This window comes from Hyla sarda, chromosome 4 (genome assembly GCF_029499605.1).
Source record: "Hyla sarda isolate aHylSar1 chromosome 4, aHylSar1.hap1, whole genome shotgun sequence".
Lineage (NCBI taxonomy): Eukaryota > Metazoa > Chordata > Amphibia > Anura > Hylidae > Hyla > Hyla sarda.
The window spans coordinates 10020887-10037635 of NC_079192.1; the positions used below are offsets into that span (position 1 = coordinate 10020887).

The 16749-nt window shown below is 42.1% G+C and overlaps 1 protein-coding gene across 1 annotated transcript in view; it reads left to right on the top strand.

The window, feature by feature from the left end:
* Positions 1–15874, top strand: part of LOC130367237 (olfactory receptor 10A7-like) — a 28684-nt gene extending 12810 nt beyond the window's left edge. Inside the window, exon 4 of the mRNA XM_056569641.1 lies at positions 14933–15874. Coding sequence (XP_056425616.1) covers positions 14933–15874 — 942 coding nt within the window. The remainder of the gene's footprint in view (positions 1–14932) is intronic.
* The last annotated feature ends 875 nt before the right edge of the window (positions 15875–16749 follow it).

Genomic DNA, 16749 nt, shown 5'->3' on the forward strand with positions numbered 1-16749 from the left:
GGGGGTGATACTGCCAGGGGGGATGGCCAGTAGCACCCTCATCATCCTCCAGCAACACCACCCCAGTACTAGCACCCCCATCATCCACTAGCAACACCACCAGATTTATATTCAGAGGGTACAGTATGTGGCAGATTTATATTCAGAGGGTACAGTGTGTGGCGGTATTATATTCAGGGGTACAGTATGCAACAGATTTATATTCAGAGTGTACAGTATGTGTTGGTATTATATTCAGGGGTACAGTATGTGGCAGATTTATATTCAGAGGGTACAGTATGTGTTGGTATTATATTCAGAATGTACAGTGTGTGGTAGTATTATATTCAGTGGGTATGGTGTATGGAAGATTTATAATCAAAGAGTATAGTGTATAGTAGTATTATATTTAGAGGATACAGTGTCTGGCAGGGTTATATTAATACTTGTTTTCATATAGAGGATGAGAATGCGCTGACATAGTGAGGAGATGTTTGGGTGTCACATTCTACAGAGAGAAGTTTTAGCTGGACCCGGCGGTATGTTTCTTCTGAATTAGATAAGGAAAGACTATAGAGAAGACGTCACCTGTAGTCACTGATATCATTGTGTATTCTCCTCACTATAGAGAAGACGTCACCTGTAGTCACTGATATCATTGTGTATTCTCCTCAGTATAGAGAAGACGTCACCTGTAGTCACTGATATCATTGTGTATTCTCCTCACTATAGAGAAGACGTCACCTGTTGTCACTGATATAATTGTGTATTCTCCTCACTATAGAGAAGACGTCACCTGTAGTCACTGATATCATTGTGCATTCTCCTCACTATAGAGAAGATGTCACCTGTAGTCACTGATATCATTGTGTATTCTCCTCAGTATAGAGAAGACGTCACCTGTAGTCACTGATATCATTGTGTATTCTCCTCACTATAGAGAAGACGTCACCTGTTGTCACTGATATAATTGTGTATTCTCCTCACTATAGAGAAGACGTCACCTGTACTCACTGATATCATTGTGCATTCTCCTCACTATAGAGAAGATGTCACCTGTAGTCACTGATATCATTGTGTATTCTCCTCACTATAGAGAAGACGTCACCTGTAATAACTGATATCATTGTACATTCTCCTCACTATAGAGAAGACGTCACCTGTAGTCACTGATATCATTGTGTATTCTCCTCACTATAGAGAAGACGTCACCTGTAGTCACTGATATCATTGTGTATTCTCCTCACTATAGAGAAGACGTCACCTGTAGTCACTGATATCATTGTGCATTCTCCTCACTATAGAGAAGACGTCACCTGTAGTCACTGATATCATTGTGCATTCTCCTCACTATAGAGAAGACGTCACCTGTTGTCACTGATATAATTGTGTATTCTCCTCACTATAGAGAAGACGTCACCTGTAGTCACTGATATCATTGTGTATGCTCCTCACTATAGAGAAGACGTCACCTGTACTCACTGATATCATTGTGCATTCTCCTCACTATAGAGAAGATGTCACCTGTAGTCACTGATATCATTGTGTATTCTCCTCACTATAGAGAAGACGTCACCTGTAATAACTGATATCATTGTGTATTCTCCTCACTATAGAGAAGACGTCACCTGTAGTCACTGATATCATCGTGTATTCTCCTCACTATGTCCTATCAGAGCTGTAGTCACTTGTCAGTTCTACAGTTAGGGCAGTGAATCTCAACTCCCAGCATAACCACACCACTGCTCAAAGGGGTACTCTACTGGAAAACATTTTTTTTTTATCAACTGGTGCTACAAAGTTAAACAGATTTATAAATTACTTCTACTTAAAAATCTTAATCCTTCCAGTACTTATTAGCTGCTGTATAAGCAATTCACAGGAAGTTCTTTTCTTTTTTAATTTATTTTCTGTCTGACCACAGTGCTCTGTGCTGACAACTCTGTCCATGTCAAGAACTGTCCATAGTAGGAGCAAATCCCCATTGCAAACCTATCCTGCTCTGGACAGTTCCTAACATGGACAGACAGAGCACTGTGGACAGACTGGAAAGAACTAAACAACTTCCTGTGGAGAATACAACAGCTTATAAGTACTGTAAGGATTAAGATTTTAAATAGAAGTAATTTAAAAATCTGTTTTTCTGGCACCAGTTGATTTAAAAGTAAATGTTTTCCAGTGGAGTACCCCTTTAAGTAATTCTGGGAGCTGTATATTGAAATGGTGAAAACTTCTTTAACACTTTCCCATTCTGTGGCAACTGGTATATCTGATTATTATACTGGAATTTCTCACAATGCGCTACAACAGTGGTGTCTGTCACAACAGGCTAAAAACTTACTGAGGGGGGGGGGGTATGGGGGTGACACCATTTTCTACCGCACCGGGTGACACCAACCCTAGCAACCCCACTGCATCTACTACAACCCGTGTCCGAAACGATGGCTGGTCAGGGCACTGGAGACATGGTGCCTACATCTCACAGCCACATGAGCCCTGTGGGAGATGAACTGGAGGAGGAGGGGGAGGGTCACGGTGGAGCACAGTTTAGGTTTCGTGAAATGGGTGGTTTTTCTGGTCATCTGACAGGAGAGGAGGAGCAGGAGCAGCCAGAGGGGCTAGAGGGTTATGAGAAAGGTGAGACAGAGGACCCAGACACACCGTGGCAGTATGCGTGGAGATGGAGGCAGGGAGTCTCTCCGAGTCACTTGCACAAATGGCACGATGCATGCTCACTTGCTTGCGTAGTGACAGTCGACTTGTCACCATTCGGCAACAGCATGACTTCTTGCTCTTAACCTTATTGGGACCTCACTAGTGTTGAGCGGCATAGGCCATATTCGAATTCGCGAATATTCGGGAATATATGGACGAATATTCGTCATATATTTGCGAATATTCGCATATTCGTTATATTCTAGTTTTATTTTCGCGCACGCGAAAATTAACATATGTGAAAATTAGCATATGCGAAAATTAGCATATGCTAATTTTCGCATATGCGAATTTTCGCACGCCAGTCTCACACAGTAGTATTAGAGCCTTCTTTACACCACACAAGCTGGAAGCAGAGAGGGATGATCACTGTGAAGAAAAAAAAATATTCGTAATTACGAATATATAGCGCTATATTCGCGAAATTCCCAAATTCGCGAATATGCGATATTCGCGAATAATATTCGAATTGCGAATATTCGCGAGCAACACTAGACCTCACTACTGTTGTAGGAATCCAGAATTGTAACGAATTTGCAATAGTTGGAAAAACACAGACAGAGCCAGTGATCCTGAAATGCGGTTCTCCCACCAGCTTCAGGAAGAACCCCCTTTGCTAGTGTGGGTTTTGTTTATTTATACCTAACAAAAGGGAGGGTTTACAAAGCCAGTCCCACATACAGTACAAAGCCACGCCCAAACATACTGTCAGCATTAGGTTACAAGGTAATGATTCAGCCTACAGAAGATATGACACACCTCCATGTGCCATCAATAACAACCACATCTGCAGCTATGGTGAACAGTTGACAACACATGAATCTATGTCATATCGCACAACATGAAGGCAATGTGACAGCTTAATATTTACACCCACAGAGAGGGAGGACAAACTGACCTACTACAGAGACATTCTTCGTAGTCAGTTGGCCGATACCTATCTGCCCCATCGTCCATCCTCTTGCAGGTCTGACTCGGGGGGGCCCTCTGTGCTCACCTTCGACTGCCATGGCTGCTGAGGAGGGGTGGGGTGGCCGAAGCAGTAACAGCTCCATCAGCAGCAGCCTACAGTCGCTGATGAGTACCTTTCTTTACTCGCATAGTGAAGCAACTCATCAGCAGCAGGTAGACCTGGAGCAGGTCCTGAACCAGCAGGTGGTGGCATACCTTGACATGGCCATGCCAACAACCATTGAAGATCCGCTGGACCTCTGGGCAGCAAAACTTGATTTGTGGCCGCAACTAGCAGAGCAGTAGTGTGCCATCAGAGCGGGTGTTTAATGTGCTGGGGGCCATAGTCACCCCACGGAGAACTCGTCTGTCCACAAAAAATGTGGAGAGACTGACCTTTGTGAAGATGAATCAGGCATGCATCAGAGTAGATTGACCATGGTGCCACACCAACACTTCACAAATATTGAAAGTGCTAAACTTATTTAGGGTGCTGCTCGCCAGTTACAGTCATTCCTCCGCATCAGACCACAAGCAAGTATTGAGGATAAGCATTACATAAAACTTAACTTTTAATAATTTTCTTATTATAAAATATATGGCCCCCAATTTTTTTTTTTTTATCAAACAAAAGGAAAGGTGTGCAAAAAACATCATGTGCCACCTACACCACCAAGTATTGATGTGATGCCAAGACCTCTAAAGGGTGGAAGGGAACAAAGTATGGGCCATTGTAAGCGGTGGGGGTAAAAACTTCCCCTATAAGGCCCTACTCTCGCATTATTAATTCCCTTCTTGGCAAGTGTTACTCACCCTAAACACACAGGAACCTCTCCCTTTTTCTCCCTACAAACACTGCCATTTCCCAGGGTTTTTAGGTGTAAATAGAGAGAGTTTCCGGTGTGGGGCCGCCCTTTTTAGGGTGAGTAACACTTGCCAAGAAGGAATTAAGAGGGCGAGAGTAGGGACTTACAGGGGAAGTTTATACCCCCATCTTCTACAATGGACAATACGTTGTTCATTTCTACCTTTTCAAAGAAAGTGTTACTCGTCTTAAAAAGTGTGGCCCCAAACAGGAAACAATCCCTTTTTCCACCAAAAAACCATGGGAAATGGCATTGTTTGCAGGTGGAAATAGGGAGTGGTTCCTGTGTGGGACCACCAACCGCACCACTCTTTCACCGGGTCACTTTCAGGACTCCTGATGCTGCAGCTGACAACTCTAGACTGTCTCATTCTGCCACCATATGTTCTTCTCATGCATCTGCCACCTCCAGGCTGTGTCATTCAGCCACTATATGGTCTCCTCATGCTGCCGTCAACTCCAGGCTTTGTCATTCAGCCACTATATGGTCTCCTCATGCAGCCTCCAACTCCAGGCTGTGTTATTCAACCACTATAAGGTCTCTTCATGCTGTCACCAACTCCAGGCTGTGTCATTCAGCCACTATATGGTCTCCTCATGCTGTCTCAATCTCCAGGCTGTGTCATTCAGCCAATATATGGTCTCCTCATGCTGCTGCCAACTCCAGGCTGTGTTATTCAACCACTATTGATGTGGATTTTATCAGTGCTCTTGTAGCCATCTTACTCCCGCTACCAAATCCGTATACAGAATGTATATACCGAAGTATAGCGAAGTAAATCAAACAGAGCCATGTCGGTTTCAAATGCTTCTCCACTGAGCTTTATTTCAAATCCTTCAAGCTTATATCTACCTTTGTCATTAACATAAGTTACCACCCCCTGCTTGGGGGAAAGACATGCCATTCCTGAATCGTTTGCGGCCTTCCTTTGTTCAAAGTCTTCACACGATGGTGGGGGCAAGATACCGGAAGGAGCAGATGTGGGAGTAGGTTTGTCCTTGCTGTTTCCTTTACACGATGGTGGGGGCAAGATGAGAGAGCAGATGGGGGAGAGCAGATGGGGGAGGGGGGGTCCTAAATGAACATTTTTACATGGAAGAAAAACATAGATACATCTATTACAAGCCCCCCTAAAAATGATAATTTTACCTTTCCCTAATTTCCATCATCCTAACTCATCTGCCCCAATGTGTTTTCTCAAACGTTTCACTGTACTTTAGACGACCCATGGCTTGTCCATGGACCACCTTAGCCTCAGTCTTTACACATATGGAGCCAGATGCTGTCCCTATGGGTCACTGGTATAATAAATGGTATTAAAGCTCTGTAATGGGGTATAGGCTTCATCTGTAATCTCAAAGTCCTCATTTGTCATCACTGGCGTGGCATTCTCGACGGTCGTCTCACACTTCTTCTTTAGGCCAGGCAAAACACAACACACAATAAAGCAAGATTATTAGAATTATGAGTATGGTTATTTTACCGGTCCTATATTGGCCTATATGGAGATATATGTGCAACAAGTCTCCCTAACATTTTACATACCCCCCTTTTTCCTCCTACACCATATCTAATGCCGTACCATTTTGGAATATTATAGCGGATGTGGCTCTTAGTTGTTCGGCCTGACCTTAAAGAGCATTTACAAAGAAATGTATTAATCTTTGTTGGTTATAATAGATATAATTAATTTTACTCATGGAAATCTGGGATATTATTGACTCAACTCCTACTTTTTACTTGACCTGTAGCTATAAAACTCATCTGGGGCCCCCCTTGGGACTCCTATAACATCAATATATATACAAAGGGATCAAAACTCTCAGCAGGGGCTGCTTGTTTACCTCTAAAGTGTGGTTTAGATTTCTTTGTAGGTTCGGTAATGGAAGTGTGTATAGGCAGACGTGTCTTGACTAATGTGTATTCCCCAGTTTAATTCCCTTCTAATTTGACTCTAAACTTTGTATCCCCAAGTATCCCATACTTTACGATAGTTATGATTTACTCTTCCCGCTATTTGTACATGTTCATCTACTGATTCTCCTCATACAACGTCACATCCTAACAATCCGTAGTGATTATCTTTCCCTTTGCAACATCCATGGTTATGCACAGACATAGATTTAACAAATAGAGTTATCAAAAGTACATCTATATGGGATCATCATATGCAATTGTCTCCTTCCTCACTTATTTCCTGCATAGGTTTTGAAGAAATGAGTGACAATTACAGAATCTGAACTAGGTCCAATTTTACAAAAGGTTCTTAAAGGGTACCTCTCATCAAATAAACTTTTGATATATTTTAGATAAATGAATGTTGAATAACTTTGCAATAGCATGTTAATGAAAAATATGCTTCTTTCTATTGTATTTTTCCCAATCAGTCCTGTCAGCAAGCATTTCTGACTCATGCTGGAGTCCTAAACACTCAGAGCTGCCAGCCTGCTTTGTTCACAGTCAAACAGGCTGTGAACAAAGCAGGCTGGCAGCTCTGAGTGTTCTCCTTTGTGAACAAAGCAGACTGGCAGCTCGTAGTGTTTAGGACTCCAGCATGAGTCTGAAATGCTTGCTGCCAGGACTGGTAGGGAGACCCCTAGTGGTCAGTTCTTCAAAGTGGAAAATTAAATAGAAAGAAGCATATTTTTTAATAACATGCAATTGTAAAGTTATTATGCATACATTAATCTAGAATATATCAAAAGTTTTTTTGATGAGAAGTACCCTTTAATTGTATTCTTTACTGTATCTATGGTTAGGGATCAGTACAATTAGAAACGGAGATACTGATATTGACCTACCCCAAGCAGTTAGATGAAGTCTACTCATATTCTCTGAAACAGGTAAGATGTTTATGGAGCGTGTTGGTCAGGTACTTTTATTGTTTTTACCTAGGTCATATGTCAGATGTAAATAATGACATCTGTACAAACCTTCTTTCTGCATTGTTGAATTCTGAGGCGACCCAATGTACTGACATTACTACACACATAGCTCCCCTGTGCTTAGTATATGGGGTCATATATGTTACCATGGGGTACAAGACTGCTGGCACATACATTTTCTTACCAACTCTCTCCGGATGCCGTCTTTGCCCTGTACCACCTCTTTCTTCTTCCATTGGTCTCTCTCAGCATGCACAGCTGGTTCCTGCTAGAGACCTAACCAGAAAATTCCACATTGCCCATCCACCTGTACACTTTGTACCATCATCGTGGGGGAACAGGAGCACTGCAGCCTAGGCAGCCTCCTTCACCATTCAGTCCCCTTGGCTTCTGGGGCTGTTTCCTTCATGTGCCTCTGATCTTTACGATGGCCACTTTCTCTGGCCGCTCCCGGACTTGAATTACAAACTACAGATTGGTTCACTCAAGGATTCATAACACTTTTACTTCAATAGGCCCATACTTGTGGGCGGTAATTAAAGTGTACCCGTACTCATGGTGTCATACCTTCAGATATCTTACACATCTCAGTGAATACCTTCAACTCTACTTCTCTGAACCACCAGCTCAGATCGAGTGGTTTATTGCAGTAGAACTTCATTCTGCGTGTGGTCACCATATATCCTGTCTTATGTATTACATCTTTACATTACTTGGAACAAGCGCACATTTATAACTCAACATCAACCATGGATTCTCTGATATCTTAGCATGGCTCTTGAATTTTTTACCTTATAAGTTTAAGACAATCAGCATCTTCGTAAGGGGGGCACTAAATATCATTATAAAGTTACCCTCTTAACCACTTAAGGACACATGACGTACTGAACGTCATGTGTCCACTCCCGATCTATAAAGCGGGGCCACGGCGTGGCCCCGCGTCATAGCGGGTCGGGCCCGGCCTCTAACAACGGCTGGGACCCGTGGCTAATAGCGAGCGGCATTGATCGCGTGCTATTAACCCTTTAGACGCGGCGTTCAAAGTTGAACGCCGCGTCTGAAGTGAAACCGAAAGCATGCCGGCTAGCTCAGTGGGCTGTTCGGGATAGCCGTGGCGAAATCGCGACATCCCGCACAGCTTACAGGACAGCGGGAGGGCCCCTACCTGCCTCCTCGCTGTCCGATCACCGAATGACTGCTCAGTGCTCAGGCATGAGCAGTCATGCGGCAGAATCATCGATCACTGGTTTCTTATGAGAAACCAGTGATCAATGATAAAGATCAGTGTGTGCAGTGTTATAGGTCCCTATGGGACCTATAACACTACAAAAAAAAAGTGGAAAAAAAAAGTGAATAAACATCATTTAACCCCTTCCCTATTAAAAGTTTGAATCACCCCCCTTTTCCCATAAAAAAAAAAAAACACAGTGTAAATAAAAATAAAAATAAACATATATGGTATCGCCGCGTGCGGAAATGTCCGAATTATAAAAATATATTGTTAATTAAACCGCACGGTCAATGGCGTGCGCGCAAAAAAATTCCAAAGTCCAAAATAGTGCATTTTTGGTCACTTTTTATATCATGAAAAAATGAATAAAAAGCGATCAATAAGTCCTATCAATGCAAAAATGGTACGGTTAAAAACTTCAGAGCCCTCATACCGCCCCATACACGGAAAAATAAAAAAGTTATAGGGGTCAGAAGATGACAATTTTAAACGTATACATTTTTCTGGATGAAGTTATGATTTTTTCCAGAAGTGCGACAAATTCAAACCTGTATAGGGTATCATTTTAATCGTATGGACCTACAGAATAAAGATAAGGTGTCATTTTTACCGAAAAATTTACTACGTAGAAACGGAAGCCCCCAAAAGTTACAAAATGGCGTTTTTTTTTTTTAAATTTTGTCTCACAATGATGTTTTTTTCTGTTTCACCGTAGATTTTTGGGCACAATGACTGACGTCATTACAAAGCAGAATTGATGGCGCAAAAAATAAGCCATCATATGGATTTTTAGGTGCAAAATTGAAAGAGTTATGATTTTTTAAAGGCAAGGAGCAAAAAACGAAAATGCAAAAACGGAAAAACCCCCGGTCCTTAAGGGGTTAAAATTGATGTTATTCAAATAATTACAATGTAGAATGTATAGGTATATCACATTGTGTATGCAGGTACTATATCACATTCAAGTTTAAACAGTAGATTTGTAGTTTCCTCAATCTAATGTTACTGTGTTTAAATAGACCAAGGCTGTTCTGTCAATCTTCCTATAAGCCCCGCCTTTCTCCTTCCACTCCTCTATGTCACTGGTCATCACCCCTTTGAGTCTGGCTTTTTGTCTTCCTTTCGGTTTGGTCATTCCTCAATAACTTTTGAGCAACCAGTGTCTACATGGAGACATACCATACACAAGTAACATGTAACAATACCAACATTTACAATTACTCAACATACAACACACACAGGGCACACATTCTCACCAAAAACAAAATGCAAAAGAATAAAAATATATAGAGCTCTTTCAAAAATTGGGAAAAAATTACCTTCAATGTGCATTATTTATAATCAATAAACCATTAGCTGATTTTAAATGCTTAAGGGGTAATAATATACATTAATTAAATAGTGATCATATTTTAATTTATATTACATTTTATTTTATTCTCATTGGCCAAACTTCTCTCGTTACTCCTATACTATAATCAGACAATTAATTGCATTTCCTTATAAATTTATTTTCCTTTTTTTCTTTTTTTATTCATCTTGCACTCCTGCGAAAACAAACTTATTAAGAGATTAATAAAATATCATCAAATAGATTCATTATGATATAAACATGTACATACACAGCTTCACTTGAAACCATTCACTGGTCCTACTCCAGATATTCCTAATTCATCATACATGCTTCACTAGACTAGGTGTGGTCTGGGTATTGCGACTTGCACATGAGGCCTATAGCCTAGGTGATTGGGCGACACCTGATGTGGATTTTATCAATGCTCTTGTAGCTATCTTACTCCCGGCCAAATCCGTATACAGAATGTATATACCGAAGTATAGCAAAGTAAATCAAACAGAGCCATGTCAGTTTCAAATGCTTCTCCACTGAGCTTTATTTCAAATCCTTCAACCTTTGTCATTAACATAAGTTCCCACCCCCTGCTTGGGGGAAAGACATGCCATTCCTGAATCGTTCGCGGGCTTCCTTTGTTCAAAGTTTTCACACGATGGTGGGGGCAAGATGTGGGAGTAGGTTTGTCCTCGCTGTTTCCTTTACACGATGGTGGGGGCAATATGAGAGAGCAGATGGGAGGGGGGCTCCTAAATGAACATTTTTACATGGGAGAAAAACATAGATACATCTATAACACTATAAGGTCTCCTCATGCTGCCGCCAACTTCAGGTTGTGTCATTAAGCCACTATATGGTCTCTTCATGCTGCCACCAACTCCAGGCTGTGTCATTCAGCCACTATATGGTCTCCTCATGCTGCCGCCACCTCCACGCTGTGTCACTCAGCCACTATATGGTCTCCTCATGCTGCCGCCACCTCCACGCTGTGTCACTCAGCCACTATATGGTCTCCTCATGCTGCCGCCACCTCCACGCTATGTCATTCAGCCACTATATGGTCTCCTCATACTGATGCCACCTTCAGGCTCAGTCATTGTGCTGCTCTGCGACAGTGATTCTAATAGCGACGCCTCTTATCTGCATGTCCTACTGAATAACAGTATTATTTCAGTAACCCAGCAAGCACCCTATGCGTGTTACAGCAAGGCAAAGTGTTCTACACCAATATTGAGGCTCTCTGCAGGCCAGAAATAGCCATTTTAAATAGCGATTTCCTGCAAATAAATTCGGACCGAAAAATTTCTTTTGAAAATTCAGCAAATTGGACGAATCTAATTTTTCAAAATTTGTTCATCTCTAATTATTACTGCAAAGCTAATATTACACTGCTCAAAAAAAAAGTTAACACTTAAACAACACAATGTAAGTAACATAGTTCATAAGGTTGAAAAAAGAGTCAATCAAGTTCAACCTATAACCCTAATGAATCCCTACTGAGTTGATCCAGAGGAAGGCAAAAAATCCTCATACTCGAGTTGAAAATTCTTTCCCGACTCCAAATATGTCATCAGAATAAATTCCTGGATCAATGTTCTGTCCCTATAATTCTAATATACATAACCAGCGATGTTATTATTCTCCAAAAATGCATCCAGGCCCCTTTTAAATTATTTTACAGAGTTCCCCATGACCACCTCCTCTGGCAGAGAATCCCACAGTCTAACCGATTGTGCTGGCGTAGAAACTTTCCTTCCTCTAGACGTAGAGGATGCCCCCTTGTTATAGATACAGTCCTGGGTATAAATAGATCATGGAGAGATCTCTGTACGGCCCCCTGATATATTTATACATAGTTATTTGGTCGCCCCTAAGACTTATTTTTTCAAAACTAAATATCCCCCATTCTGCTAATCTTTCTGGGTACCGTAGTCCTCCCATTCCCCGTATTACTCTGGTTGCCCGTCTTTGAACCCTCTCCAGCTATACTATATCTTTCTTGTACACTGGTGCCCAGTACTGTACACAGTATTCTATGTGTGGTCTGACTAGTGATTTGTACAGCGGTAGAATTATTTCCTTGTCGTGGGCATCTATGCCCCTATTGATGCACTCCATGATTTTATTTGCCTTGGCAGCAGCTGCCCGACACTGGTCACTACAGCTAAATTTACTGTTAACTAAGACTCCTAAGTCCATTTCCACGTCAGTCGTCCTACGTGTTCTCCCATTTAATACATAACCCCAGCCCGGATTTTTCCTCCCCATGTGCATTACCTTACATTTATCAGTGTTGAATCTCATCTGCCGCTTCCCAGCCCAATTTTCCAACCTATCCAGATTCATTTGTAACAGTGGACTGTCCTCTATAGTGTTATCTACTATACACAGTGCACTGTCCTCTATTGTATTTACCTCTTTACAAAGTTTAGTATCATCTGCAAAGATTGCTACTTTACTATTCAACCCCTCTACAAGGTCATTAATGAATATATTAAATATAACAGGACCAAGGCTGACCCCTGTGGTCCCCACTAGTAACAGTCACCCAATCAGAATAAGTACCATTAATAACCACCCTCTGTTTCCTATCACTGAGCCAGTTACTTACCCACTTACACACATTGTCCCCCAGCCCGATCCTTCTCATTTTATGCACCAACCTTTTATGTGGCACCGTTTCAAATGCTTTGGAAAAACCCAGATATACAACATCCAGCGATTTCCCCTAGTCCAGTCTGGAGCTCACCCCCTCATAAAAGCTGATCAGGTTAGTTTGACAGGACCGATCCCTCATAAAGCCATGCTGATATGGGGGTCATACATTTATTTTTATCAAGATATTCCAAAATAGCATCTCTTAGAAAATCCCCAAACAATTTAAATACAACAGATGTTAAACTAACAGGTCTATAATTCCCGGGGTCACCTTTTGACCCCTTTTTTAATATTGGCACCACATTTGCCATGCACCAGTCCTGGGGAACAGTCCCTGTCATTATAGAGTCCCTGAATATTAAAAATAGGAGTCTGTCTATTACATTACTTGATTCCTTTAGAACATGGGGGTGAATGCCATCTGGACCTGGTGATTTGTAACTCCAAGTCAATGACACTTCTGAGAAATCACAATGTCCACTTCTGTGACAAGAAGGTTTTCTTTGTCTGTCAGGGTAGAGTCCAGAGCATGGAGGCACTACCAGAAGACAGGCCAGTACATTAGAAGACATGGAGGAGGCCATAGATGGGCCACAACTCGGCAGCAGGACCGCTACCTCCACCTTTGTGCAAGCAGGAGCAGAAGGAGCACTGCCAGAGCCCTGCAAAATGACCTCCGGCAGGCCACAAATGTGCATGTGTCCACTCAAACAGTCAGAAACAGACTCAATGAGGGTGGTATGAGGGCCCTACGTCCACAGGTGGGGGTTGTGCTTACAGCCCAACACCGTGTAGTACGTTTGGAATTTGCCAGAGAACACCAAGATTGGTAAATTCCCCACTGGTGCCCTGTGCTCTTCACAGATGAAAGCAGGTTCACACTGAGCACATGTGACAGACGTGACAGAGTCTGGAGATGCCGTGGAGAACTTTCTGCTGCCTGCAACATCTTCCAGCATGACCGGTTTGGTGATGGCTGAGTAATGGTATGGGGTGACATTTCTTTGGGGCAGCACATCCCTCCATGTGCTTGCCAGAGTTAGCCTGACTGCCATTAGGTACCGAGATGAGGTCCTCAGACCCCTTGTGAGACCATATGCTGGTGTGGTTGGCCCTGGGATCCTCCTAATCCAATACAATGCTAAACCTCATGTGGGTGGAGTGTGTGAGCAGTTCCTGCAAGAGGAAGGCACAGGTATATTTGGGGCCATTTAGGGTATGTGCAATAGATCCGGTTACTTGATAAATGAACTTTTTTGCGTGTTTACATATACTGCAGCACTTTTTTTACTGCCGGATCTTTTGTTGCGATTATATACCTTGTGAGAGTATTTGTTTAGTGTGCCCATACGATTTGCACTGCACTTTATTAGACTCTGTAACTGACATCCCGGGAGGAAAATTATCCTTTCTCCACCCAGTGGTCTCTGCCACTTTACCTGTAGGAACTCTCGCTTTTGTCCTGTGTGTTTTGTGCCTTTTATGTGTTTTTATGTGTTCTTTTTGTGATCTCAATAAAATATATATTTGATTATGATTCTTTCTCAGTCTACCATTTGCTCATGTACGAGATATGTATTGATATAGGTAGCATATACCATTTTGGCGAGTGTTTTGTAGGATTATTTACACAGACTACAAGTACAAATACAGGAACAAAACCAGACTCCAGGCCAGGGGAAAGCAGCAAAGCTATGGGTCAGAACCTAATCATAGAGAATATCCAAATACAAACAGGCAGAATACACAGGATTATTGCTAACCATTTATTGCTTTGGTTCTTAGACTTGTCAGTATGCTATTTACCTGCCACTATATTTCCCTGCTTATATATTTGTGACTACTTTACATTCCAGCTGTTATTTAGTATCCTGGTTCCCTTGTTAACCTTTCGTATCCTGACCTATATTTCCGAACTTGTACAGTTCTGCTTGTTTTTTAGTCTATATTGCCCCTGCAATTTAGATCAGTGGAGGGACCGGCACCCAGTTGTGGAATCATCGCCTAGGGCATTTATGCAAGTAGGCAGGGAGAGGCGTTCCCTATTCGACATGACAGCGCCATTGCCAGCCTTGTGCCAAACAATATTTTAGACAAAGTTTTAAGTGAGACCGTGTTCTACGGTCTCGGTTCGCTTACCTCTAAACCAGAGACCTCTGTTCTTCTACTCTGCACACTTTATTGACTTAGAATGCAAATACATTAAAACTAAGTATATAAAATATGCTGAAGTCTTGTGTCTTATGGTAAGAATAATTTCTTATGTATTTTTTAACTCACACTAACAACTGCCTAGATCTACATACAGGAGAACAACAGGACGGAGGTCACAGAGTTCCTTCTCTTAGGTTTCCAAATCAGACAAGATAAAAGGATTTCCCTGTACTGTCTTCTCCTGGTGATTTATTGTCTGGTAATATGTGGGAATCTCCTGATCATCACCTTGGTGTCCACCAGCAAGAACCTCCACACCCCAATGTATTTCTTCATTTCACATCTGTCCATCAGTGACATCTTGGTGAGCACAGATATTGTCCCCAACCTTCTCCATATCCTACTGAATAATGGGGGGACCATGACTTTTATTGGTTGTATGACTCAGCTTTATTTCTTCAGCACTTCAGAATCATTTGAATGTCTTCTCCTCGCTGTGATGTCTTATGACAGATATGTGGCCATCTGTAATCCTCTCCATTACTCCTCTATCATGACAAGTGGACATTGTGTTATACTGACCGTCATCTGTTGGTTCATTGGGTTTTCTTTTACGTTGATTTGCATTATAACAACAGCAAAGCTAAACTTCTGTGGTCCAAAGGTCATTGACCATTTATTCTGTGACCTTGTTCCCTTACTAGAACTTTCCTGTTCTGATCCCTTCATTGTTCATTTGGAGTTTTATATAATAAGCATTCCAGATGTCCTCATCCCAACCACCATCATTTTTGTGTCTTATACTTATATTGTTTTAGCAATCCTAAGGATCTCATCCAATACTGGTAGACAGAAAGCCTTCTCCACCTGTAGCTCCCACCTCATTGTGCTCTCCATATTCTATGGGACTATATTTAGTGTCTATGTGGTCCCAATGAATGGACAAAAATTGACCATGAGTAAACTCCTCTCCCTGCTATATACTGTGTTCACTCCTTTGGCCAATCCCATTATATACAGTTTGAAGAATAAAGACATTAAGAAAGCCGTACAGGAAACACTCAGTAAGAGGATGATCTGGTAAACCATCTCCAATATTCAGTATAGGCAATCTACAAATAGAAAAAAGAAAGGTATCTTGTGAGGAATACTATTGTGGATTAATGTCTGGCAGCGCCCATGGCATCTAGTCTTTTTTCCTTTGTGAATTCTCTGTTCTCCTTGGTGGCTCAAGAAGCCAATGCCCATATCAGTATCTTTATTGGAAGATAGGAGAAACTTTAAGAAAACTGAACATTAAAAAATCCCACAACAGGAAGGGGATAAGATATAAAGTCCGGGAAGACGTAAACTTGTGTAGGTTCACACCAGGACTCCAGAGTTGCAGAGTAAGGCCAAGGTTGTAGTAAAAAAAAAAAACTACACTTGTGCTTTACATCAGAAAATGGTGGAGACGTTTGCCAACATGTGTATACGCAACATAGCTTGGCCATATCTATTGATTTTGATGTACTGGGTATTCTGGGTTAATACATCTTATCTCCTATCCAAAGGATAGGGGAGGAGATGTATTATCGCAGGGTCCTGCCGCTGAGGACCCCCGCGATCTCGGTGCAGCCCCTGACATTCTGTGCCAGGCGCTGCTTCCGAGATGAGGACGTGACATCACAGTCACGCCCCCTAGTGATGTCAATGGGGGACATTCATGAATGGAGGGGGCATGGCATGACATGACTTGGGGGCGTGACTGTGACATCATATCCCCGTCTCGGAAGCAGCAACCAGCACAGAATGCTGGGGGGTGCACCGAGATTGCAGGGGTCCTCAGCGGTGGGACCAGTGCGATCATACATCTTATCCCCTATCCAAAGGATAGGGGATAAGATGTATAAACCCGGTATACCCCTTTAAGAATTACTACTAGAGATGAGAAAACTTGTCAATAATTTGGATTGGCCA